At 43.7% G+C, this 26,846-nt stretch overlaps 1 protein-coding gene across 2 annotated transcripts in view; it reads left to right on the top strand.

Moving 5' to 3' along the window:
- The first annotated feature begins 3,542 nt into the window (after positions 1–3,542).
- Positions 3,543–26,846, top strand: part of CXXC1 (CXXC finger protein 1) — a 75,747-nt gene continuing 52,443 nt past the window's right edge. Inside the window, exons 1-5 of one of the 2 annotated variants that reach the window (XM_086940375.1) lie at positions 3,543–3,689; positions 14,537–14,640; positions 18,635–18,735; positions 20,994–21,112; positions 21,384–21,401. In XM_086940375.1, coding sequence (XP_086796501.1) covers positions 3,687–3,689; positions 14,537–14,640; positions 18,635–18,735; positions 20,994–21,112; positions 21,384–21,401 — 345 coding nt within the window. In that variant the 5' untranslated portion in view covers positions 3,543–3,686. Of the gene's footprint in view, positions 3,690–14,536; positions 14,641–18,634; positions 18,736–20,993; positions 21,137–21,383; positions 21,402–26,846 lie in introns of both variants that reach the window. The other variant, XM_086940374.1, reaches the window with a different exon arrangement.

Here is a 26,846-nt window from a genome sequence, read left to right as displayed (position 1 = left end):
AGGTGAATGCATGAATGCATAAAAAGCTATATTATATATATATATATATATATATATATATATATATATATATATATATATATGTATATATATATACACCAAGATATATCAAATCAATATATAAACAACAAATATGACACAATCATAAAACATCACATTTTTTTTGTACAATCAAATATTAAACATTATTTTATAAAGCACATCAAATGGATAACTGTCTCACAGTTCGGCATTATACTCAATCAGCATTAATGTTTTATTCATAATTAATTAATTTAATAATTAATTAATATTAATAATTTTTGATATTTGATTGTATAAACAATTTGTGTGATGTTTTATGATTGTGTCATATTTGTTGTTTATATATTGATTTGATATACCTTGCTATATATATATGATATAGCTTTTTATGCATTCACCTGGTGAATAAAACACTTATATACTACTCTTTGGCAATTTCAAAAGTTCGTATATGAGTGAGGTGGGACTGAGGTTTGAGTATTTGTGTATGCTATTGAGGAGTCCCAAAGGGAATTTTCTTTGACTTGGTGGTATACAGTGAACCCATCTGTCTTTCTGACTTTATTATTAGTGCGCATTTGGGCTCTTGGGTATGTTTGGAGTGAGCCGTGTCATATGACTCTGTCGCATGGCAAGTGGAAGTCAGCCCTTAAGGATGACTTGTGGTTCAAAAAGAGTGCAAGGCCACAGCCTGCCTGAAGCCTGGGAATCGGCAGTACAAGACCTGAGTGAAGAAAACCACATATTAAAGTTAAACATTTGTATCAGATGTAATGTGAATGCGGGTGGGAAAATAAAAAATGAATAATAATTAAGGGGGTGGGTTTATTAGGTAAGGGCTAACTGAAAAGAATGATATATAAGCATGGTGTGATGATCTTCCCCCTGCCTGACCAACCAGAGTTAGTATTTTTACGATGTTGAAACATTAATTAGTGGTTCATGAGAAACGAAAAGTTATAATTGAGGTAGTTTTTAGTTAGTTAGAGAGATGTCAATGCTGAGATGCTGTGAGCCGAGGGTGCTGTCGGAGTAGCGAGAGATGCTGATGAAGAATAGAATGTAGAGCTTAATATCCTAAATTATTAGGCTTAGAAAGAAGATCGCTGAAGAATCTCGAGGCGGAAGAGAGTGTCAGAGAGGGGCGCAACATGATCTACTGTGTTAGAGAGGTCATCTATCCTGTCCTGATGTCTTTGTTTCCTGAACTATCCCAGGGGACCCCCGCCAGCCCTTTGGCCAGGGGGTTGGTCTTCACACCATCCTAGGTAAATATAAATTTTGTGAATGTGCAGGTGCTCTTTTCTCTGTCCTCTTCTTTTTGAGAACATGTCATTGCAAGTTTGAAGTATGTGTTGATGATATGATTAATTGAACCCTCTCTCCTATGAGTATTGGTGAATGTGCTGTACTTTGAAGTGGTTCACATACAAATAATTTAGATATAGATGTAAAACTTTCCAGAGTCTGTGATTATTTAATTTAAAATATAAAGGTTAGAATTGAGTTAATTTTCACCATCAACTAGTTCAACTAATGGTCCATCGACCAGAGGAAAGAACTTTTTGATCAGTGAAAGGTTGGTTAAGAATAAGGAATAATCAATCTTGAGGAATGAAAAATAATAAACTTTTACTCCAGCGGTTTACACAAATGGTGTTTGTTTATGGGCCCAGGTGAGTATATGGTTTTGGAGTATCTGTTGCTGGTATGCCTCCGGATCAGTGGCACCTAGCACCATACACAGAAGCAATGATTATCCGCACTAAAAATACCCCCTAGAACCAAGAGTGTGTGTTTAACCAGGAGGGGGCACTATACCAACAAGCACAACACAACAGGAAGCAAAAATATATATCTGGTGAAACAGGAATTAATACTGTCAATGTACCTCACTGTGTGCGTCACTTCCATCAAATATGTGCAACAGGACCAAGTCCACCATCTGACTGGCATCCAACCGTCTCTGTATAGTCTCTGTTGCAAAAAGGAGAGCGGATTCGGTTGAAAAGGATGCTCTGAAACCTGATTGAGTCAGATGTAGAAGGTTGTATGAGTTGATATGTTCCACTAATTGCTTATTCACAACCTTTTCAGCGAGTTTTGCTATGTAGGGGTGCAAAGAGATGGGTCGAAGATTATCCAGTAGCTCGGGTTGGCTGAGGGTTTTTTTTTCCAGAGGTATGACAGTTGCATGTTTCCATGACCTAGGAACCTCTCCGCACTTAAAGGATGCGTCTATTAGTTGCTGTATCTTAGGTATTGTCAATTCAATGCCCTCTTTTATTCTGTTAGGTGCCGCTGGACTGGCAGGGGAGCCTGATTTGATTTTTAAAGCCACTTCCTTGAGCTCCATCGCAGGGGAGGGGCAAGAAACTCCCTCAGAAACTTTCTGTAAATCCGCGCAAATTAACCTGGAAAAATAAATAAAATAGGATATGTCCAATGAACTTTAAGCCTAATTAAATCGTTAACACTGGGGGGCAGATTTATGTTGCCTGACGCATCTCTGCAAATCAGCAGAGATGCGGCAGGAAAGATGCGGCACACAAGTTTATCCTTACGCCACTTAAATGCGGCGCACCATGGCGCAGGAATAAACAGATGCGTGTCGTATCTAGGGCGTGAAGTTGGCGCAGTGCTGAAGTTGTGATGCGTGCGGCACGCAACTCCAGCACTTTTCCACCTTCCCCTATCTGTAACGTGGCGCGTCAAGCCTTACGCCTGCTTCAAGCAGGCGCAGGGTTTTGACGTATCAGCGTTGGTAAAGTGACTCAGTGAAATCTTGTTTATTTCACTGAGTCACTTTTCAGGGGTGTTCCTGCAACAAAACGACCCCCCTGCGTGGAAACGCCCACGTGAAACCTGGCGCTGGTTTCATGTGGCGCAGGGCCTTACACCGTGACACATCTCCAGATGCGTCACGATGTAAGTATGTCGCAACGTGGCGCAGGGTTTACACCGCCGCTGCATCTCAGAAGTAATGCAACGGCGGCGCAAAAGTGGCGCAAGTCCAACATAAATCTGCCCCTGGGTTTTCACACCGTTTCATGTTACCTGTTAGGACAGCACTGCCTCGTAAGTGCAGTGAGCGCTATATAAATATCATTACAATGCGGTGTCGGCCATTTTACCATGGGATCGTTATGGCAACATTTGAATTGACGGACGAGCCTGCTATTACTGTACCCAAGAGCAAAACACTGCGGGCAGATTACAATGGATTCACTTCTCTGTACATCTTAGTCTGGAGTCCGTGCCACTCGAGCATACACATAGTAATTGCCTATTATGTGAAATTTAAAGTTGACAGCTCTTCCGTTACTGACCCTAGCATTCCTGCTTGTTTGGAAATTGGATATTAAGCCCGGAATATTTCCCTATTGTTAGATGGCCGCCACTGTTCGTCGTACTGAAGCGGCACGAAGAATGATTACATTTAGTCTTATTTTTGTTTCCATGCTTGAGGAAACTACCCTTTCGGAATTGAAAGCGAGGCTTGGATTCATTTCTCAACCAATCACAACACGACCCGGAAGTAGACGTAGTTGTTTGCAGGTCAGACCTGGTTCCTGGAGACACTGGAGGCTCGGTGAATTAATCGGGAACAATAGCGGGCGTTCGAGAGCGGCGGAGCGGGCCGGGGAGACCGAAGCGCCTTGATGGTGAGTGCAGATGAGACGTACGGCGAGGACCGCAGCTCGCTTGCGATTTATGTACTTGTAGATATCAGCCTGTAGTGGAAGGGGGAGGAGCAGAAGGGCAACACGGATCTGTAAGCCCTCCCTCCTCCTGCTACAAATTGATCGCTACAATATTTTAGTGAAGACACTGCAACTAAACTTGGCTCTGAGAACTACACTACCTTCATTTCATCAGGCGCTTACAACCTATTCACTGCTGTTTATACTTCTTGTACAATTAGTTTTTCTGTAATGGGTTATCATTTTGTATCTCTTGTCCATATGTAACTATTCGTGTTAACATTTGGTCATTTTGATCCCTCAGTAATTATCCATTTAAAATGCATGCGTATTTCGTAAAGCACTCAAACACCTTTGGGTATTGTCTGTGCTATACAAAAGTGCATGAATAAATAAACAAATGGTCGAGGGGTGTTACTTTCAATCAGGAAGAGGGACAGATCACTCCCACAGACATTCTATGGCTTACTCGTTTGTAGTGAGACTTCGCTGTTTGTTTACTTGCAGTTTCACTAGGCATTCTGCAGTATTGCAGTGCAGCTCCCACCGTTCTATTCTTTTTACTGTTGGGCTTCCTTTTTAGTTTACAGTTCTGCAACTTCATAGATGTGAACTCTTAGACTTAAGAGTGTTGCAAGTTGGAGAGGGTGCTCGCTTTGGCAGCCTGAGAAGACACTACTGATTTGTTGTAGCAATTATCTGGTGGGAAGTGGCACACTCTACTGGATTTCCAGATCCTGCTGGTTTAAACCCACTTATTCGTAGATCCTATTCATGTGAGACCTTTTGAGTATTTTGTATTGAAAAGGGACAAGTGTTATGTACGACCTTGTCATTTAAGTGGGAACCTACATTGAGTCCACGGTCCTCCATGCTTGTGCTCACTTTTAGGTTGCTTCTATGTGCATTCCGGGACTTGTCGTTATGTGTACAGTCATAGAAATACTAGCAGCTGAAGAAAATCATTGTCATTGTATATTGGATAGACTCATTAAGATCAGAGTCGTTAATTACAATTTACAGCGGTCAGTTTCTAATCGCACACTTTATTAACACTTTCTTAAAGGAGTGAGTGGAAAAGGCTAAGTAAAGTATGAGAAAGGTAACCAGTATTTCATCTTTTCAATATAGTTTCTGTGTTACCGGGGTTGTATTACCATATTTTAAATGTAAACATGTAATTCGTTATTATAGCAACAGTTCTAACCATTGTAATTTAGTACTAGTTGTAATTTGATTGCTTCTTCTGATAGGATAAGTGAATGCAAGAGTAACATGGCTTTTACTTACTCGACGAGAAGTAGTTGTACCAGTGGTATTAAAAACACTGAGGTAGTCAGTATGGTTGTATGTAATTTCGTAAGAAAACAATTGAATGGAATACCTTTACTGAGAAACCATTTTATCCAAACTGCTTAGTGTAATTTTTCAGAATGAATGGCATTTACCTTTTTGTAGAAACAAATTCATAGAACGTCTTTTTGGTCCAAATTTTCTTTTGAAGTCTCATTTATTAATTGTTAATGCAATGGTTGCAGGTCTTACTTTCAGAAACAGTTTTGTTATAGCCTCATATTATTTATGCATGTTACCCAGCCTAGCTTTCCCCTAGCTGCTCAGCCAGAGTGATAGATGGTATCGGAATGTTGGTGTGACTGTGATGAATGGAGTGCCTGTGTGGATGAGTGGTGACAGTTGGAGATGGGCTGAGCAGCAGGGAGGAAGTCTACAAAACTCTTCCTGGCTACCTATCTTAGTACGTTACATATAAGGGTAGATAGACCCAATGGTACTGGGACCTGGGTAGGAGACCGTACAATATGAGATGGTCCCGGTAAACAATATTAAGCCACAGAACACATACAAAAACATATATTCAACAACATTTAAGAATAATGCATGGATTGAATGATTGAGCAGTGTTATTTAATCACACCGTAATATTTACAAATGCATAGATTACAAAGTCAAACTCATACACAAAGTGCCCAGAAGAACAAGGTAAAGCAAGGGCTCGTAGGGAAAGTCGGTGATTTTGTGAGGATTTAATGTAATGAATCCTAGTTTCAACAATGAAAATTCATGGCTAGTTATTGCGCCATTAATACACCGTTGTTTACACGATTTAGTATAACCAAGCTACACAGGAAACAAGTATTTGCAATGCAATAGGTCTCGCATTAGGCAAGTTTGAGCTATTGGTCTTGTAAATGACAATTTTTTTATTTATGTGTTGGTTTTGAAAATAGGTAAATTAATAGTTTTGTCATTAACAATGCCAATAGTTATAACTTTCGCAAATGTGACACCTATAACCTGGGGTTGCGCTGAGTGATGCTGTGGTGGTGCTGAGTGATGCTGTGGTGGTGCTGAGTGATGCTGTGGTGGTGCTGAGTGATGCTGTGGTGGTGCTGAGTGATGCTGTGGTGGTGCTGAGTGATGCTGTGGTGGTGCTGAGTGATGCTGTGGTGGTGCTGAGTGATGCTGTGGTGGTGCTGAGTGATGCTGTGGTGGTGCTGAGTGATAATGTGGTGGTGCTGAGTAATGCTGGGGTCGTGCTGAGTGGTGCTGTGGTGGTGCTGAGTGATGCTGGGGTGGCGCTGAGTGATGCTGGGGTGGCGCTGAGTGATGCTGTGGTGGTGCTGAGTGATGCTGTGGTGGTGCTGAGTGATGCTGTGGTGGTGCTGAGTGATGCTGAGTGATGCTGTGGTGGTGCTGAGTGATGCTGTGGTGGTGCTGAGTGATGCTGAGTGATGCTGTGGTGGTGCTGAGTGATGCTGTGGTGGTGCTGAGTGGTGCTGTGGTCGTGCTGTGGTGGTGCTGAGTGATGCTGTGGTGGTGCTGAGTGATGCTGTGGTGGTGATGAGTGATGCTGTGGTGGTGATGAGTGATGCTCTGGTAGTGCTGAGTGATGCTCTGGTAGTGCTGAGTGATGCTCTGGTAGTGCTGAGTGATGCTGTGGTAGTGCTGAGTGATGCTGTGGTAGTGCTGAGTGTTGCTGTGGTAGTGCTGAGTGATGCTGTGGTAGTGCTGAGTGATGCTGTGGTAGTGCTGAGTGATGCTGTGGTAGTGCTGAGTGATGCTGTGGTAGTGCTGAGTGATGCTGTGGTAGTGCTGAGTGATGCTGTGGTAGCGCTGAGTGATGCTGTGGTAGCGCTGAGTGGTGCTGTGGTGACGCTGAGTGGTGCTGTGGTGGCGCTGAGTGGTGCTGTGGTGGCGCTGAGTGGTGCTGTGGTGGCGCTGAGTGGTGCTGTGGTGGCGCTGAGTGGTGCTGTGGTGGCGCTGAGTGATGCTGTGGTGGCGCTGAGTGATGCTGTGGTGGCGCTGAGTGATGCTGTGGTGGCGCTGAGTGATGCTGTGGTGGCGCTGAGTGATGCTGTGGTGGCGCTGAGTGATGCTGTGGTGGCGCTGAGTGATGCTGTGGTGGCGCTGAGTGATGCTGAGTGGTGCTGTGGTGGCGCTGAGTGGTGCTGTGGTGGCGCTGAGTGGTGCTGTGGTGGTGCTGAGTGGTGCTGTGGTGGCGCTGAGTGGTGCTGTGGTGGTGCTGAGTGGTGCTGTGGTGGTGCTGAGTGATGCTGGGGTGGTGCTGAGTGATGCTGGGGTGGTGCTGAGTGATGCTGGGGTGGCGCTGAGTGATGCTGGGGTGGTGCTGAGTGATGCTGTGGTGGTGCTGTGGTTGTGATGAGTGGTGGTGCTGAGTGGTGCTGTGGTCGTGCTGTGGTGGTGATGAGTGATGCTGTGGTAGTGCTGAGTGATGCTGTGGTAGCGCTGAGTGATGCTGGGGTAGCGCTGAGTGATGCTGGGGTAGCGCTGAGTGATGCTGGGGTAGCGCTGAGTGGTGCTGTGGTGACGCTGAGTGATAATGTGGTGGTGCTGAGTAATGCTGGGGTCGTGCTGAGTGGTGCTGTGGTGGTGCTGAGTGATGCTGGGGTGGCGCTGAGTGATGCTGTGGTGGCGCTGAGTGATGCTGTGGTGGCGCTGAGTGGTGCTGTGGTGGCGCTGAGTGGTGCTGTGGTGGCGCTGAGTGGTGCTGTGGTGGCGCTGAGTGGTGCTGTGGTGGCGCTGAGTGGTGCTGTGGTGGCGCTGAGTGGTGCTGTGGTGGCGCTGAGTGGTGCTGTGGTGGCGCTGAGTGGTGCTGTGGTGGCGCTGAGTGGTGCTGTGGTAGCGCTGAGTGGTGCTGTGGTGGCGCTGAGTGGTGCTGTGGTGGCGCTGAGTGGTGCTGTGGTAGCGCTGAGTTGTGCTGTGGTGGCGCTGAGTGGTGCTGTGGTGTTGCTGAGTGGTGCTGTGGTGTTGCTGAGTGGTGCTGTGGTGTTGCTGAGTGGTGCTGTGGTGTTGCTGAGTGGTGCTGTGGTGTTGCTGAGTGGTGCTGTGGTGTTGCTGAGTGGTGCTGTGGTGGTGCTGAGTGATAATGTGGTGGTGCTGAGTGATAATGTGGTGGTGCTGAGTGATAATGTGGTGGTGCTGAGTGATAATGTGGTGGTGCTGAGTGATAATGTGGTGGTGCTGAGTGATAATGTGGTGGTGCTGAGTGATAATGTGGTGGTGCTGAGTGATAATGTGGTGCTTCTGAGTGATAATGTGGTGCTTCTGAGTGATAATGTGGTGCTTCTGAGTGATAATGTGGTGCTTCTGAGTGATAATGTGGTGCTTCTGAGTGATAATGTGGTGCTTCTGAGTGATAATGTGGTGCTTCTGAGTGATAATGTGGTGCTTCTGAGTGATAATGTGGTGCTTCTGAGTGATAATGTGGTGCTTCTGAGTGATAATGTGGTGCTTCTGAGTGATAATGTGGTGCTTCTGAGTGATAATGTGGTGCTTCTGAGTGATAATGTGGTGCTTCTGAGTGATAATGTGGTGCTTCTGAGTGATGCTGGGGTAGCGCTGAGTGGTGCTGTGGTGGTGCTGAGTGGTACTGAGTGATAATGTGGTGGTGCTGAGTGATAATGTGGTGGTTCTGAGTGATGCTGGGGTAGCGCTGAGTGGTGCTGTGGTGGTGCTGAGTGATGCTAGGGTGGCGCTGATTGATGCTGTGGTGGTGCTGTGGTAGTGCTGAGTGATGCTGGGGTGGCGCTGAGTGATGCTGTGGTGGTGCTGAGTGATGCTGGGGTGGCGCTGAGTGATGCTGGGGTGGCGCTGAGTGATGCTGGGGTGGCGCTGAGTGATGCTGGGGTGGCGCTGAGTGATGCTGGGGTGGCGCTGAGTGATGCTGGGGTGGTGCTGTGGTGGTGCTGAGTGGTGCTGTGGTGGTGCTGAGTGATAATGTGGAAGGAAAGAAAGAAAGAACGAAAGAAAGAAGGAAAAATGGAGGAAGGAAAGAAGGAAAGGAATGAAAGGGAGGGAGGAAAGGAAGGAAGGAATGGAAGAAAGAAAGGATTCTAATTGCAAGTGTCAACATGAACAGGCTTGTTTTGAAGATGTAGTCCCCAAATTTGATATTCCATGACAGAGAGGAGCTGTGAAGGACGGAGAGGCGACAGGCAGAGGCCACGCACAGCGGACATCAAAGGAAGGGTGGGAGGGGAAAAAACACATTAGCAAGCGAGAAAAGCCATGAACACCAGGGGGGAGGGGAAGCATATTGCCTTGCGAGGCCAAGCGTGCGCCTGGGGACATGTATTGCATGAAGTCAGGCTGGTTTCAGAGATTTTCGTTCAGTTGTAATAGGTTTCGAGTTATAAATAACTCTACCTAAAAAAGGTCGAATAGGGAGAGAGGAGTGAAATATTAGAAGAGGGAGCGACGGAGAGCACGTCTCCAGATAGTTTCAAACAGTACAGCTGTAAACTGTTACTGCTCAGCCGCCCATATTTTGCTTGAAAGTACATCGGAATAGACAAATCTTCTGGTGATTCAAGATATAAAATATAAAAAGTTATGTTTTTATAAGAACCAAATCCACTCTTTCAGAACCAAGTCCACTCTTTCAGGGCAGAGGCATGTCATTTGCCGATTCACCGTGAGTGGTGGGGGGCCTGGATGGACATTTGTTGGAGAGCTGTCCTGCGTGGTACCAGCATTTTGTCTCCTACGGAAAATACGGGCAAGGCTTTTCAAGCTGTGCATGCATGCATTTAATGGCAGGGTGTCATGTAAACAAGCAGCACCATGCTCAAACATAGCAGGGACCCCGTGCATAAAACAGTTATGCGCAGGCGGCCGCAAGAGATTAAAAACAAACAAACAAAGCATGGACCCCGCAATATCAACCCTCTGAAGCACGGTATGGCTGGCTGGAAGTGCTTAGCAGCCTATCATAATGTACATGACTGGAAAAAAAAAAGTTTACAGACTAGAATGCTCTGAATTTCTAGCGGCTCACAAAGGCAGGTGATCGTCATCACAGCACGGTCCTGCAAAGCTGGCAACTGATCCCTTGTTGTCTTTCGCGGAAAATACGGGCAAGCCTTTTCAAGGTGTGCATGCATGCATGCAATGGCAGGGTGTAATGTAAATAAGCGGCGCCATGCTCAAACACAGCACGGACCCTGTGCATAAAAAAGTTATGCGCATGGCGGCCGCAAAGGATTTCAATACAAAAAACAGGAACGCGCAATGGCGGACGGTGACATTTGCAAGTGGTGGGCCGTAAAATGATTGTCAGACTTCACCGTAGCGAAGTAGTGGAGAAATGCTGCATTTTCAAGTAAATTTCAGGAAGCAGGAAGGTTAATAAAGCAATAGTGAAACTGAAGTTATTACACTATTAAAGAGATGTCACATAACATAGGTAGCTGCTTATTCAGTATAACCATGCGCTAGCGCCACCTCAGTTTATGAAAGACAGAAATGGTGCAACTCAGGGGCTCGCCTGGCACTGATGAGGGATTGCGGATGGGCATTTGGCAGATGAGCGAGGCCTGGCACTGACGAGAGGAATGACAGAGGAGGCCTGACAACAATGACGGTACGAGGAAGCAAGCCTGGCACTGGTTAGAGATGGCAGAGGTCAGAGCAATGCTGGGACTGAAACCTGGTTCCATAGTTTCTAAGTCGGCAGTTCTAGCTTCTGGCAGGCCATAAAAACATGAAACTTCAAGCCTTGCATGACACTGACTTAAGTTTTTACAAGGCAACTAACTCTAATTAATCGCTCAAACGCCACAGCCACAGCCACAGATTTTACAAGTGTATTGTGAGAGGAGACAATTAAACAAAATTATTTCATTGCTTTAAATTCAGGTAGTTTCCTGCTGCCCCTCCATCCATCGAATTTATAAATTATTTCACAAAAATACAAATAAGACGGTAATGACTACCAAACAAGGAAAAGAGCTACGGATTTGAAGAGGGCGTCGTTGAATAGCTGTGTTCATATTAGGCACACAAACTGCTATGTTCTTTTCACTCTGTTCTAATGTGTCTGTACAGAACTCTGACGCCCCATTGACGTCGGTTCGTCTCGAACAAAACTACAATAAATACATTCCCATAGCCATAGCTATGTTTTCGTTTTCCTTTTTATTTGTAAACTCATTTTCTGGCTGAAAACCAGGGCTTTGCAAATCTTCTCTGCGAACATTGAGTGGTTTGTAGAACGTGACGCCTCGCAGGCCAACACTCACTGTTGTTGTTACTGGCTCTGACACAGGACCCGCTATCTAACGTGCGGTAAATAGTAAACTCTGTCAGGGAAAACGGCTCCCAGCAGGTCAGACACCAAATGGAAGTGGAGGGACAAGGGAAGAAGTAAGAGATGAGAGGGCATTGGAAGTCGTGGGAGTGGGACATCTGTTCGCATATGCCCTCTGCACAGCAACCTCACACAGGACAACAAGATCGTAAAACCGAGGGACTCTGCAGTGGCACCTACGCCTCTTAATCACTTCACCAGTGCTTACCTGAAACTGATTTTGAGGCAGGTTTGGGAGTTTGTTAAACCGCTGTGTAAGAGATGGGTCTGCACTGTAGGAATGTCAGCTGTATCTGACCGTATACGCAATTACACTAATGATTTGGAAAGTACTTACCAATTTATTTTTGTATTTATTTAACCCCTTGGATGCTAATGACAAGGGTAACTCGTCATGCCCCTCCCATTCATTTCAATGGAAATATCATGATAAGGGCCTCAACCCCTTAGCAGCCAAGTGGTTAATAGCGCAGCGCTAGTACTAGTCCCACTGGAGTGTGTCGGAGCGGCAGCGCTATGCATCAAACACACAGACATAGAGAATGAATCATGCAACCGAACGCGGTTGCTGTGATAAAAAATAAAGCGCCGCCCGTTTTTTAAATATGAATGCGTGTGGCAATATCAACCCTCTGAAGCATATGGCAGGCTGGAAGTGCTTGGCAGCCTATAATAATGAGCATGACTGGAAAAGAAGAAAGTTTACCGACTAGAATGCTCTGAATTTCCAGCGGCTCACAAAGGCAGGTGATCGTCATCAGAGCACGGTCCTGCAAAGCTGGCAACTGATCCCTTGTTGTCTTCCGCTGAAAATACGGGCAAGCCTTTTTAAGATGTGCATGCATGCATGCAATGGCAGGGTGTAATGTAAATAAGCGGCGCCATGCTCAAATACAGCACAGACCCCGTGTATAACAAGCATGAAAACGAGAAAAGGAGAGGGGAGGACGGAGTGATGGGAAAAGAACGGAGAGAGAGGGATAGAGAGGAGGCAATGAGGCAGCGAGGATTGGAAGTGTAGTTAGGACACTGATCGGGGTGGGGCACTGGGGAGATTAAGTGACAGCAACCTGGCGACAGTGAAAGAAGTGTAATTAGGGGGAGGAGAAGTGAGGCCGGGTGTACTGGGGAAGCAACAGATGGCTTAAGCGCGGTCACGAGAGCACATGCACTCGTGGAAATCCTCTTGGTTTAAGTTTCTGGTTTCATTTCAATAGGTCTCTCTACGAGACCTAAACACAGTAGAACAATCTCTGTTGTTAGTGACTGGCTCAGGCGGAAGTGTCGACGTTTCGACCCCATATATATTGTAGGTTAATTGGCACCTTACGTGAGGGTCTTTCTCAGGATAGTGATAAGGGAATGGGCACCTAGGGTTCAAGTGAAACAATATTTGTAATTACTTAAATGGTAGGTGAACAATAAAAACAATCATACATGGGCAATCCGCACAAAATCACGACTTTCCCTCACAAAATCACAGACTGTTCTTAAATTTTGTTGAATATGTTTTTTTATGTGTTCTGTGGCTTAATATTGTTTACTGGGACCATCTCATATTGTACTACCTATCTTAGTATACAACAAGTTTTGTCAGAGATAACTATTTCAGTGCTTTACTTCGGGGACATTATTTCATATTTATATTTTTCACATTGCCAAACAATTACTTTGCATGCTTTAATTACCCACCCCTAATAACCATCAATCACTGCCCCTCACAGCTCCCCAAAAAACATAAATTCCTCCCCACACCTAAACCCCACTCATCCCCGAACCTTAACAAACACAGCCATCCATGACCCATAAGAACTCATCACTCTACACCACTCATCCCTGAACCCTGAAAATCCATTTCTCCATCTAAACTCCCCTGAATCTCTACAATCAACCCCATCCTGAACCCTAAAAACTCTTTACCACCCCCAACTTCTACCCAGAATTGAACAATAAATGCCCTCACCAGCCCTAAAGTCAACCCTTCCCTGAAACCTAACAACACTTCACAGTCCTAAACACCACTCATCTGTGAACCCTAGAGGCGCCTTTCTATGCCTGAATTCTAATTATTCCTGACCCCTGAAAACCCTTCATCTCACAAAACATTACCCATCCCAGTACCCTAAAAATGCAGAGCAGTCCCAAACTCCACCTAAGTTTAATGATATTTTGGATTTTTTCCTTCAAAATACCTTTCCTTCCTTTAATTTTTGATGTTTTTTTTATTTTCTTAAAATTGTTTTTCCTTGATTTTGTTTCTTCCAATGTGGTTTCTCAGTTTTCGTTTTCCATTAAGTAGCTTCTGTATTATTGGTTTCTATTGCACTAATTCCTGTGAAAACACTGAGTAATTTTAATCAGGAATATTAGTTATCTACCAGTAGTGATGACGGTATTACATGTAGCACTTAGTTTGGTGTGTTAACACTAGGCGGTGGACTGCCACAAATAGTAGTAACTGTAGCGGAAGCTATACATGATCTACCTCTGTAATCACAAGTGTGTGTGTGTACTTGATGTTTTACACCTAGTAGGAGTAATAAGTAATAGTTATAGCCGTTGAACTGCTAATAGTAGTGTTGTTAGTGCTTCTACTTCTCTCTTATTACAAGCAGTAGAATTTTAGCTATTGGTTATAGCTTCTGTGTTTGTAATAGTATTAGTGTAGTAGACAATAGCGTTAGTGGTAATAGTAATGGAAAACTATATAAAAGTGAGAAGACCTACTTTTTTTTTGTCATTATTTTTAGGTAAAATCGATATTTTTTTAAATTTCAATATGTATGCATGTGCTGTATGAATAGCGCAAACTTAGTCAAAAACAAGCAGAACTCTGTACAAGTTTCCTTGTTACATTAAATAGTAGGTTTATTGGGACGCTGCAGTTCATTTAGCATCGGGGTATCATTGTGTTAATGTACTTTTTAGATGAGACAGGACTAGATGTATTTTGCTACATGAGTTTTCTAGTAAATGTATTTGCACTCGGAAAAGACATAGCTGAAAAGTGTAAAAAATTATGGCAGTTTGGATAAATCTAGGGATTACAGTGTCCTAAGGTCAGGGATTGCTCCAGAGAACACAAACCATAGTGATCCACATATGTGTATTTCACAGACTGACAAAAAACCTGATATTTCAATTTGTATGATGTATGTACATCCTATTTTTCCTGCAGGATAGTGAATATTCTGACCTGGAGCTGTCTGCTGCAGGGGAAAATGGAGAGAATGCACCGATCTATTGCATCTGTCGGAAACCTGACATCAACTGCTTTATGATGTAAGGAGGTGGGGGTTGCTTGGGAATCCTTGGGTCATTACCCAGCGTAATCATCCGCTTGTTGCAACCATTGCTCTTTTTAGTGGCTTTTATGATTATATTTGCTAATGAAATGTCTGTTTGCTCTTATGACGCATTGACGTTTTACAGAATGATCTTCATGTTCCTAGCGTAGTTCAATAAAACTCCTTTTATCCATTAAGCAACTTTAGATTTATGACTGAGTACTTTCGACCTAGAAACTTTATTGACACAGTTGCAATGTAAAGAAATCACAAAGAATGTTACTTTGTTTATGGACCTGCGCCCTCACTCTCTCCTCCCTCATTAATATGTTATATCAGAATTTCAAATGTATTTCGAATAGGAGCGTGTTTTTGACACACCAAGTGATTGTTTAAAATTCATGGTAAACCCTCTGATTAAAGCATACTTTCATTACCTCCTCGTCCTGCCTTCCTCGCCACAGTAATTACCCAAGAGCCTCCGGCATCACACAGAACTCCAAGCATAAAATATTCGCTCTAGTCTCCCTCTCCCCCCTCCAAGATGGCCCCCAGTGGCTCCAACCAATCCCAGAAAGGGAGACAGAAAGCACACAATCGAACTGTTCTTTTTTTTCTGCACTACTCCGAGTGCTGTCTCCCTGCTGGTTAGGTGAGTGGGGCTGGGGTCTTGTTTCAGCAGCCCCTTATGTCCGTTGGTATTTGAAGGGGGAAAGTTAGTCTCGTTGGTATCTGTACTTATGTGTTGTTTTTAACTAAGTTTGTTTTTCCCCTTTTCTTTGCCGGGCGCCTTGTCCTGCTATAGCGGACTTCCTGGTGCTTTTGGTGTGAGCGAGTACGTCGGTGTTCTTGCTTCGTTGTGCCACGCCTGCTCTTCCCGCTGAGCGGGGAGTTTGTTTGTGTGGCTCCTTCCCGACCGCGCAACGTCCAAGAAACAGGACGCGCGGTCGGGAAGGAGCCACACAAACAAACTCCCCGCTCATCTTTGTGATTTCTCCCATTGCATTTAATCGCTTTCCGTTTGCCGTTGTTTTTATCGGCTGCGGGAGGCTCGCCTGTTTCTCTCGTGATGCATTCAGTTGTAGGGAGTGGGGGTCTCTTTGGGAGACGCACGCTTGACTTCCTCTGTTTTATAATGCATTATGGGCGGGCTGTCGGAGTTGGCTTTGGTTGCTTAGCAACCTGATGCTTTATATTACGGTCAGGTGTTTCAGTGCATTGCTGGGTTTTTTCACTTGGTCTTTAGCTATCTTGGATGGTGGGTCTTTGAGTTTATCAGCACATGACTCCTTGGAAGCTTCTGGTTCTGGGATGTCTGTTCCTTCTATGGATTTGCTGCAGAAGTTGATCAATTCTGCGGTGGCTGCTACCTGGCTGGACAGGGTTGCTGTTCCTCCTGACAATCATGCACGTGTTGATGACGTTCCGGCAGTTTTCACTGACGCTGAGGAGGATGTTAATGTCAGGGGTCATTTTGTGCAGGGTGCCGACCTTATGGAGGTGCTGTGTCACATATGCCAATGCTTGGTTTTTCCTGGCTCTATTGTGCCTATGGTGGATGATTTGTTTTCCCAGTATCAGCGTCCTGAGCCTGATTCTTTGCCCCTTCATTCTTAGGTATTGAAGGTGTTGGAAACTGAATGGAAGGATGTAGACAATGGCTCTTTTTCCTCGTTTCCTGAATGAACGTTATCCTCTGCTGGTTTTTGCTGTGCAATTGGCTTCCACGGTCAAGGTGGATTCCTTGATGGCTGGTATGACGTCGCATGGGGCTGTGGTCTCTGAAGATTCTTCTCCTGCTGACCCTGTTGTTCGAAAGGTTGAGGGTGCTGTGAAGCGCACTTTTGCGGCTGCCAATTTTTCCCTTAGAGCGGCGGCCTTTTCCTCTTACACTATCCAGTCCTTGCTTAAGGATTTTCTGTCTCTATCGGAATTATTGAACCAAGGGGAGGATGTTTCTTCTACCCTGGCAATGATGGAGCAGCAGGTTAGACTGCTTTCAGATGTTTCTTTGACTCTTTGGGAGCGGCGACCTTGGCTGCTGGGTCTTCTGTCGCTGCGAGACGTCAGTTATGGCTTCGTTCCTGGAAGGCGGATACTGCACAGAAGAGTCTCCTGTTGAAGATCCCCTTTTCTTGGGTTAGTTTTTTGGTTCACCTCTGGACGAGATGGTGAAGGATATGGCGGAGGACCGTAAACTCCTTGCTCCTGAGCGGGCTGGTCGCTTCCGTTCCATGGTTCGCAGAGGGCTTTTGGTCCTTCTATGAGTAGTTGGGCTGGTCAGCCCTTTCGTGGAAGGGGGCGTGGCCGGGGTGCTCTTTCCTTTGACAGGTCCCGGTTCTCTGGTGCTTCTGCCTTCTCCGCTCCCGCTTCCAAGTCGTGGCTGGATCGCTCCTGATGTAGGTCCGGTTGGGGGTCGCCTCACTTGCTTCATGGACTCTTGGTGCGAGACTGTGTCAGATTGTAGTTCTGTTTCTGACCTTCCCCCTCTTCCTGTTCAGGGTCGGTCCACCAGATTGGTTTATGTATCGTGGGCCGCTTTTAAGGGGGTGTCCATGGTGGATGTTTGCCGGGCTGACACTTGGTCGTCCCCGCATGCTTTCATGTCCCATTATCGCCTTCAGATTGGGGGTGGGGGTTCTGTTTCCTTTGCCTCTTCTGTACTGTCGGCTTGGATTCCTTGAGGTATTTGTTTCTGTGGAATATGTGTACCTCTTGTGATTGAAATATGTTTCTCTGCATGATTTCTGTGGAGTGTTTTCCTTGCATGAAGCTGATTGCTTTGGTATTGGCTCATGGGTAATTACTGTGGCGAGGAAGACAGGACGAGGAGGTAATGCCCCGGTTACTTACCGGTAATCTTCATTACTCCGAGTCCCTGTCTTCTTCGCCACAGTATAGTTTCCCTTCCATCCCGGCCCTGGTGGTGGCTTCATGTCTGCGGCTTGGTTTTTCAGGTCGATTGTGTGCTTTCTGTATCCCTTTCTGGGATTGGCTGGAGCCACTGGGGGCCATCTTGGAGGAGGGAGAGGGAGACTAGATCGAATATTTTATGCTTGGAGTTCTGTGTGGAGCCGGAGGCTCATGGGTAATTACTGTGGCGAGGAAGACAGGGACTCTGAGTAATGAAGATTACCTGTAAGTAACCGGGGCATTATTCCTTGTCCATGACCTAATTTCTTATGCAAGTTGTTGTGGGTGCAGCAAGGTTTAGCATTTTTCCCATGTCCCATGGTGGAAAAATAACAAAATGTTCCATGCAGTTCAACACTTGATGGGAGCAAGGATAGTAGCTGCAGCGCTTACATGAATCTTTCTGTTTTTTGCACAGTGAAGCAAAGGGAGGTCACTCTTTCATATTTTGTACAAGTCTGTGAGGAAGTATTTGGTTGGTTCCCAGTTGGCTGCTTGCTGATAGCAGTCTCTTTTGTGGCTCACGGAATATATTTTTTCCTGTCATTATAATTCTTGTGCGATCCTAGCTCCTGGATTCTTAAGTGGTTTGCCCCCAGACAATGTTTCTTATTCTTCGTAATTGCCCTCTCATCCTGTGCCTCTGTATCTTTATTTTGAAGAACATCCCTCCGGCAACTAAAAAAACAAAGCATTTCCTGTATATTCTTGGAAGTGGAGCTTGAACACCTGAAAGTTTTGTGGCATCCACAAACCCCTTAAGAGGAAGACTTTTTTTCTTGCAAAAAAAATAGTTGTGTACTTATGTGCTTGTTAAATCGGCGGTTTAACCGTGTATCCACAAATGGGTTTGTAAGTAAAAAATATGAACTGTTGCATACCAATGAGATAACTACTTTAGGGCCTACTGACTTTGTGTTGGCTTTGCGAGGCTATGAAAGTTTATTTCAGTAAGGGGACAGCAAGAGCTCTCCTTCAGTGTGTGCTGTGCCACAAATTCCTGCTCTGCGATCTACTAACAAATGTGATTGCCCTGTTCTATGCTTTTAACTATATTCATTTTCTCACATTCCCAGTGGCTGTGATAATTGCAATGAGTGGTTCCATGGAGACTGCATCAACATCACAGAGAAGATGGCCAAGGCCATCCGGGAGTGGTACTGCTTGCAGTGTCGAGGTGAGCACATCCAGAAGGCCAATGGAGCTCGACCAGTTTGCATGTCACTTGTACTGTAATAATAGTGAAGGTGGTTTGGGGTAGGAGACCTTTAGTCGTGCCAGGAATTCATTAGTTATAGGTAGCAGTAAATCTGGTTATGGAGTCTGTACTGCAATGCTATTACTCTAGGCAGACTTAGCAGAACGTAGGTACCAGTCCAGCTTGTTACGACATCGTTCCAGCAGTTCCACCAATGGCTTATCTGACAGAGTTTGCTGTCAATCACTATTTGTTATGTCTGTAAATAGAGCAGTCTCAATGGAAGGAACTTAAGAACTCTGCCGGGTTGGTCTATTGTTTACTGTGTCTATATTCTATCAGGTGTGCAGGAAGTGAAGGGTGGCCATATCCATGATGGTTTGAGCAGTCATTGCTCATTGTTTTGTTTGAATTACACTTCCCATTTGGAAAATTGTCATTGCATTTATTGAAAAAAATTCTGTCTATAGCGTGGCCCAGAGGTGCTGGTACTGTACCCTTGGAAGAAATGAAGGGTTATTATTCCTTGGTGGATGTTAAGAATGCTTATTGGTGTAAGTGGGGGCGGGCGGGGTATTGCTAAGTGGTTCGGGAGATGTGCGCCAGTATTTTTTTTTTAGTCTATGTAACTGACAATAAGGCAGTGGTTGGTTGTGAAGGAAGACTGGTGAGAAGACTACAAGGTTTTCGAGCATAACACCAGTGCAGCAGAGGGGAGGTTGGTGAAGGATGTATGCAGTGATGACAAATTTCGTGTGTCTTTGTATGTGTCTTAAGTGGATGTGGGAATATCATTGTACGTTGCACACTTGTGTCTGACTACAAAAACAACAACTGTATGTTCACAGTTATGATACCAGTTGTGATGAGTGGGTAGAGTAGTGAGAATTCACCATCTTTCTGGGCCTATTTTAGTGTTTGAACAGTGTACTTTCATGTTATACTTCTGGAATTAGTCACATGCCATATATTCTTACAAGCAGGCTTTCTCTCTGTATGCCTATCATTGTTGTGGCAGCCATCTTCAATGTATATTATGTGCCACATAGTTTTTGAAGGATTTGGGCCATACAGGTACACATGCTTAATAGTACACAGTCCAAAAACGGGTTTTAGATGGAACAAGGCATTAGTGCTGACATCTGTAGCTCGTGGACCACAGTCTATTGCACACAAGCCAAGAATTTAGGAATGAGATTGGTATATGTATGTTTCCTACAGAGTCATTAGCCTCTCTATTTAGACTTCTTAGGGTCATGCAAATTGAACTTCCAGTGTTGTCTGTTTAACCTATGCCACTTACTAATTGAAATGCCCTCTTCAACTGTGGAGACCAGAGCAGAAGGATAAGTGGCTGAAGTTTGTAAATGGTATAACCTTTTCTCTCCTCTATCTTTGCTAAGCTACGCATTATCCTCTGTATGGGGCTAAAAGCAATTTAACAGGAAATATGGTTGTTCTTCTTACTTCCAATTTTGTTATCCGACAATGCCATGGTCTGGCCTAAATTCCAGTGTGGTCTTGAATGAAGTTTATGTGGTAAACTGGACTGGAATTACGAGGAAGATAAATATGTGAAAAGACTGTTAGTGTTACGATTGTCATCTATGATTCAGGCTGTATGAATGGAAACCCAGCTTAATGCATGAAGCTTCCTAGGGGATGCAGCAGCAATTCGGTTCTGGTCAGGGATAGCTAGGGAAGGAAGCATAAAAATCCCCTCTCTGTGTAAAGGTGAGGTTGAAGGTAGTGAATTGAAATGGGCAAAGCAAGTGAGACAGTTGTTGGGTGAACACAAGGGTACTCACAGAAGAGTGTGCCGGGAAACAAGACCTGCAGTATTTAGGCAGGAAATCGTCCACACAGTTTTTGATAAAGGTATAGATTGATGATGATAGTTTCCCATATAAATCGAGGTATTGCCCTATTCTAAACTAAGACATGCAGTACTGAAATTTAGAGATGATTATGAAGACAGGAGGGTAAAATGAGCAATTATTGATGATGTTCTGGTGTGTACCTTAGTTATGAACACAAAATTCAATGAGGCATATATTTTTATTAGATTGTCAATGGTTTTTAAATGCGCAAAATGCTTATAAAACCAATATTTTAAAGCATGGACTCACCAGGCGCAGATAATCACTTAGTTCATTAATCGGTGTGAGGTTCTTGGATGAACTAGTCTAAATAAACGTAACCTTTTTAACAGTCTTTCTCTGCTGTATAACCCACAGAGAAGCACCCACACCTGGAGATCAAATACCGGCACAAGAAGTCAAAGGAGCGAGAGCAGCGGGAGGCTGATCGTGAGGAGCGGATGAACCAGCAGCGGAGGAGCTCGTCTTCCAACAAGGTTAGTGTTCTGGCTGAGTCATGGGTGCTGCAGAATGCGGGCGGGGTAGAGGTGGCACTTTGTGTGTAGCTTGTCTACGCGTTCTCTAGTCTCCAGTGTCACTTGTATCCCATTAGACTCCCACCCGTCTCTGTCGCTGAGTGGTATATGTACCATAGCGCTGATGTCTGTGCAGCAGCTTTATTAGAATACTGATGTGCTAATAAACTGTATTTTCTAAAATTCAAGCAATCTAAATCTTCTTCCCTTCTCCCCTCTACTTCCTCTTTAGAATATTTCAGGGCAAGAGGTGAGCTGTCGTGAGAGATGTTCTGTACTGGATAAGAGACCATTCTGTGATGCAAAATGCTGCCTGCTGATTGGCTGAGGGGACTTCAGCTTATGTCTCTAAGGCCTCCGCTGCCGGTCTGTTTTTACTACTGCTGGGGTCACCAGCACAGTCATAGTTAAGAATCGCCCTGAAGCTCCTTTTCGTAAATTGGCCAAAATCGCTTGCATTTGCCAGAATTGTAGCATTCTTAGGTATTTTGAATAGAGCAGAATTGCTTTAAGGGTGATTGTTTAATCAAAGCACGACTTGCCGCTTTACTTCGAGTATTACATTTTCATTTCCTTTCCAAGTCTACAAGTAAGTCCAAATGTTTGCTTTTTGGCCACAGTATTCTAAGGCACAGGCTTCTGAAAAAGGAGAAGTGCCTCCTGTAATAATGATTGGTTCTGCAGTTTTTATTGAAATATTGATGTAATGGTTGACAACATTGCATTCACGACCCAACATCCTAAGTGCTACAAGAATAGAGTATCCCTACATCATGGTTTCTTGTTACAAAGGACTTTTGTTTAATGAAAACTTTTGGATATGCTTTCTGTTAAGCTATGTATATATGCTCAATGTAGATGTTAATTTACGTTTAAATCACCAGTGTAACTGGGACAGCGATACCAACTAAATTTAGGTGTAAAAAACATAAATTCAGTGACAAAATCTTTCCTCCAGGCATGCCCCACGAAAGAGTAACAGTGCAAAACCTAGAATTTGAGTATTGGCCCGGTCACCCCATATTAAACATATAGTGGATAAACTTGCAGTATGGTTCTTTAAATCTGATTCTTAAGGACTAGTACATTTATACTTGTTTGCTACTCCTTATCAAGTTGTGTTTTAAGTTAAAGGGCATTTATTCAGTCAATACACACCTGTTATGGTTTCATGGCACTCTGTTATTTGACACTGACCAACTTCTAACTATGTGGATATTTTCACTATTTGGCGCGAAATATGTCCGGTTACTATCTATCTAAAAACTATGACTGCTTTTTTGTGCAGCGTTCCTTTGTTTTAGAGCATCTTATCCATTTCTTCTTACATGCCTGCACAGGTATAATCTGGAAGAGGTGACCCCTCTAACCCAACTCCAACTCAGCATAACAAGTATGCACTATGTTTTGGCTGGAGTCTTAAAAGTGCCAGAAGCACAAAGGTCCACTTTTGAAAGGAACAACTGCACCTGAAGCTCTGGTGGTGAAATGAGGACAGACAAGAGCAGGAAATGATAGGGTTATCCTTTTATAAGAAACTGCAACAACAAAAAAAGCATTAATTGAAGTAACATCAGTGTTGTGTTACTGCAATGTTTTTTCAGCAGTTCTTCCTCATCAATCTTTCTGAGACCAGTGAAGGGTGCTGAGTTTTCAGCTCGAGCAGTAATGCATTACCACTTGGGGTATTGCTGTAGTTTCTTATCTGAAAATGCCCTCACCAGTGGCCTTTGGTTATAACGAAGCTGTAACAACATCTTCCCTGATGTCATTGAGATGTCACTGTTACAAAATGAAGTGGTGAGATGTGCTTGCCTACTTGCAGTAAGCCGACAGATACACAGGCTTTGGATTGGGGACTGTTGGAGGATGACTGTGCTTAGTTTTCTCATCTAGAAAGCACATTAATATGCTTCTATTTTGGCTTTCCTGTTTTCAGTTTATATTTTTGGTAAATTCTGGTGGCCTTTTGTCAGCGTTTTCCAGTGATTTAAATACCTTTAAAAACAGTGGGTCAGTAGTTACATTCTTTCACCATAAAAAACAGAAACAGTGTTTTATTGGTGTTTATGGAACGTTTTGCTTTTATTATTGCTTGCTTTCTGCACTGAAAGTGTATGGTATATAGACTGTGTACGTACGGGGTAATTGAGGTCCAAATACATTTTTACAAATGAAACTTATTGTAGTACACCATACAATTCTTCAGTCAGTCTCTGGTCATGCACACTCCCTCTTTCCTTACTATATAAACTTTTATCAGTGAAATGGCCCTCTCAACATTGGCACTAGAGAAGGGTAATGCTAAAATAGCCAGTACACAATTTGCTAGCTCTGGCCAGTGACATATCTTCCCATGCCAATACTGATGCACCTAAAGATGCAATTCTCTGCGACAGGTTCTGCAAAATATGCATTGAACTGGGCGCAAATGCCCTCCGAGTTATTGAAGTGGTAAAAAATGAGTTAGTACTTTTCAATTACGGAGAAAACTCCCCTTTACGGGAGGGATCTAGAACTTGTGCATAGTATTACAGTGAGGCTTCATTGACTTCAAATACCATGGTTGGTGAAGGGGTATTCCTATGCATCATTGCAAGCCATTTGTCATGCATTGTAAATATATTTTCTTGCAGTGCTCCTCAACATTTCTTTGCTTACCAAGTGGCAAGCATTCTAACATGGAACATGTTGCAGTGCCAAAGTCACTAAAAGTGTCACCCAGCCTACTCTCAAGGATATGTTTCACATCTACACCAATTAAGCTGAACACTTGGTAGACAAGGGTGTTGTCAGACTCTAATTTTTTTATTATGTCCTCTACAGCAGTCATGTTTTCCTGTAAAAATCTAAGAATGCAGTAGAGTGTACTCTTTTCACATTACTGTCAATATGCAACCAAAGAGCCTCAAAGTGCTTGCATTTGGAATCGCCACTAAGCAAAAATTCTGTAAATGGCTGCCACATGGATAAAATAGCATTCAGGGCCTCTAGGAATGAGAACCACCAGATAAATGACATCGTTGAGATGACACTTTGATGCCACGCAAAGCACAAAATGAGAAATATTTGCTTTTTAATTCCCGCGCATAACGAAACATTGGGCCAGAATGGACTACAAAGTCAATGGCATTTGTCATGAACTCTGAAGATTGTAAATATGGTTTCCGCATACCATCTAGCAAGTAGCGAGGATCTTTTACCGGGAAGCTCTTCAGCTCAGCTATCGATTTTTGAGATGTCATCACACATCATTTTCATATACGTAGCTGAATCACTGCAAATACAAACAATATCACTCCAGTCTTTGTTGAACTTGGTAAGATGTTTTTGCAGCAGTATTCCAAGTGACTCTACGTTTTATGGTTTCCAAAAGTCTGGCGTCATGTATTACCACTATCCCAGCTGCTTCGTGACGGCTTTCTTTTCACATATACCTGTCACTACACCTCGCATTCAATGTTTAAAGCCTGGGATGTTTGTCAATTCACCTACTATCAGTATTGACTCGCTAGAAAAGGGGGCTGAGGTATCATAGGGTATCACCTATTCCCTGTCTGTGGGTAAATGTGATGGTACAGATTGGGAAAGATTCTTATGAAACCAGCCATTTTACCTATTGGTGAAAGAATCAAACATTGCCAACATATCAAACACGATTTTGATATTTCCTGATTCTCTACAGTTTTTATAAAGTAATTACATGAGACCCAAAACATGCTTCTAAACCCTGCATCTTTAGTCCAAAGACCACAAAACTGAAAAAGGAAGAAGAAACTATAGTGTAGTGACATCCCTAAACAATAACACCCGAGCAAAATAATGTTAGCGCAGTCTTTCTTGCTGCTACCATGTATAACAAAGTTACATTGTATTGGCCCCTTCAGGAAGAAATAAAAATGATTCTTATACTCCCATACTCTTACAACGAATCTGGCTAAGGGACATAATTTTGGCAATTAATAAAATGAAACTTGATAAGGCCTCGGGACCCGATGGTGCTCCAGCCGATGCATACAAAGAATATATGCAGTTATGGGCACCACTTTTAACTCGGGTCTGCAACGCAGCCGCCAAAGGCTGCGTACCTTAAACATGAACCAACAGTATAATTGTCCCCATTTTTAAAAAAAGGCAACAGGGAAGATGCGGAAAGCTACCGTCCCATGTCCCTTCTAGATTCCTCCGTAAGACCATGGAGCGAATAGTCCTTGGACAATTGGAGACATGGGCCTATGATTGTAACATCCTGACAGAATCCCAATATAGCTTATGGTGGGAAATGTTGACAGTAGAGCAGTGCATAAATCTGAACTTAATCATTGGTAAATACAAACTGGTCAAGGAAGAACACATCCATTTATGCTTCGCAAACCTTAGTTCGGCCTTTGATAGTATAAATTACGCTAAATTGTGGGAAGAAATGATTCATATGGGCGCCCCAGATGACACTGTGTCATTTTTATTACAACTTTATGCAAGACTGACATCTAGAGTTAGGTATGAGAGGTAAGGAGAGTGCACCCCAAGTTTTAAGGTTTCGAGGTGAATACGGCAGGGCTGTGTTATTGCACCCCTCCTCTTCTCTTTATACATTAATGGGATTTACAAGACCGTCCAAGAATTGAACACTGATGCCCCGAAAATAGGCTCTCGTCCAACCTTGCTGCTCCTGTATGCAGACAACGCAGTCTTAATATCTAGAACTGCAAACGGACTACAACTGGTCGAAGCTTTTGTCTCATGCATGGAGCAAAAAAGGCATACATTTAAATCTTACTAAAACATTTGTGATGGTCTGCTGACTGGGTAGGGCTAAGAAAAAGACTCACTGTGTGAGGGAACATAAGCTCCGAGAAGTCCAAAGTTTCCCCTATATTAGGCATTTTCTTCTCCGTTAACAGTAATTGGCGTTCCCATTCAGACCAGTTAAAATTTTAACTTATCGGAACTATGGAAACTATTTTAAGATTTTGTAACAAGATAGGCAGTAGACCTATTTGTGATCTGCTCAAACTATATGGCAGTAAATGCCTATCAGTAGCCACCTATGGCTCTGTACTATGGGGTAATGCCAGTGCAAATATATTAAAATCCTGTGAAAATTCTTTTTTCTGCCATATGCTGCTTGTACCAGGGTCTACATTCTTATCTCTCCTACATAAAGAACTGGATGCATCGGTTCTTGTCGACCTAATGCAAGCAGTAGCTTTATGCTCTTGTCAAAACATCTGGTGCAAGGAAGGAACCAAGTTCACCAGAGACATAATTAAGGACTGCTTAGCACTGGAACATTTCAATAAAATCCCATGGCTAGCATATATGAATAAGCTGTTGAAGGAAATCGATAAAGACCTATCAGTGATAAGTCCCGCAGGTATTCTGCAATAGGGCGAAATTAAATTTAAAAGATTTACAAGGAGAAACAAAGCCAACAAAGTGGTAGCAGAGAAGATAACAAAATAAAGCGTATCAAGATATATAGCTAGTATAATGCCGTTTGGTCTACCTGAATACCTAGTTTAAGTTACATACACCCGACAGATTTTACCTGACAAGGTTACGTTTGGGCACTGTCCATGAACTGGTGGCTTTTCCAAAGCATGAAAGATGGCAGAAAATAGTTTACAGATGCCCATGTGATAGGAAAACTACCCAGTCCACGATCCACATTATGCTGTTCTGCAAGTTTAAT

This window comes from Lissotriton vulgaris, chromosome 10, assembly GCF_964263255.1.
Source record: "Lissotriton vulgaris chromosome 10, aLisVul1.2, whole genome shotgun sequence".
NCBI classification, from domain to species: domain Eukaryota; kingdom Metazoa; phylum Chordata; class Amphibia; order Caudata; family Salamandridae; genus Lissotriton; species Lissotriton vulgaris.
Note: the sequence above shows the minus strand (reverse complement) of the source record. Positions and strands in the feature narration are given on the sequence as shown.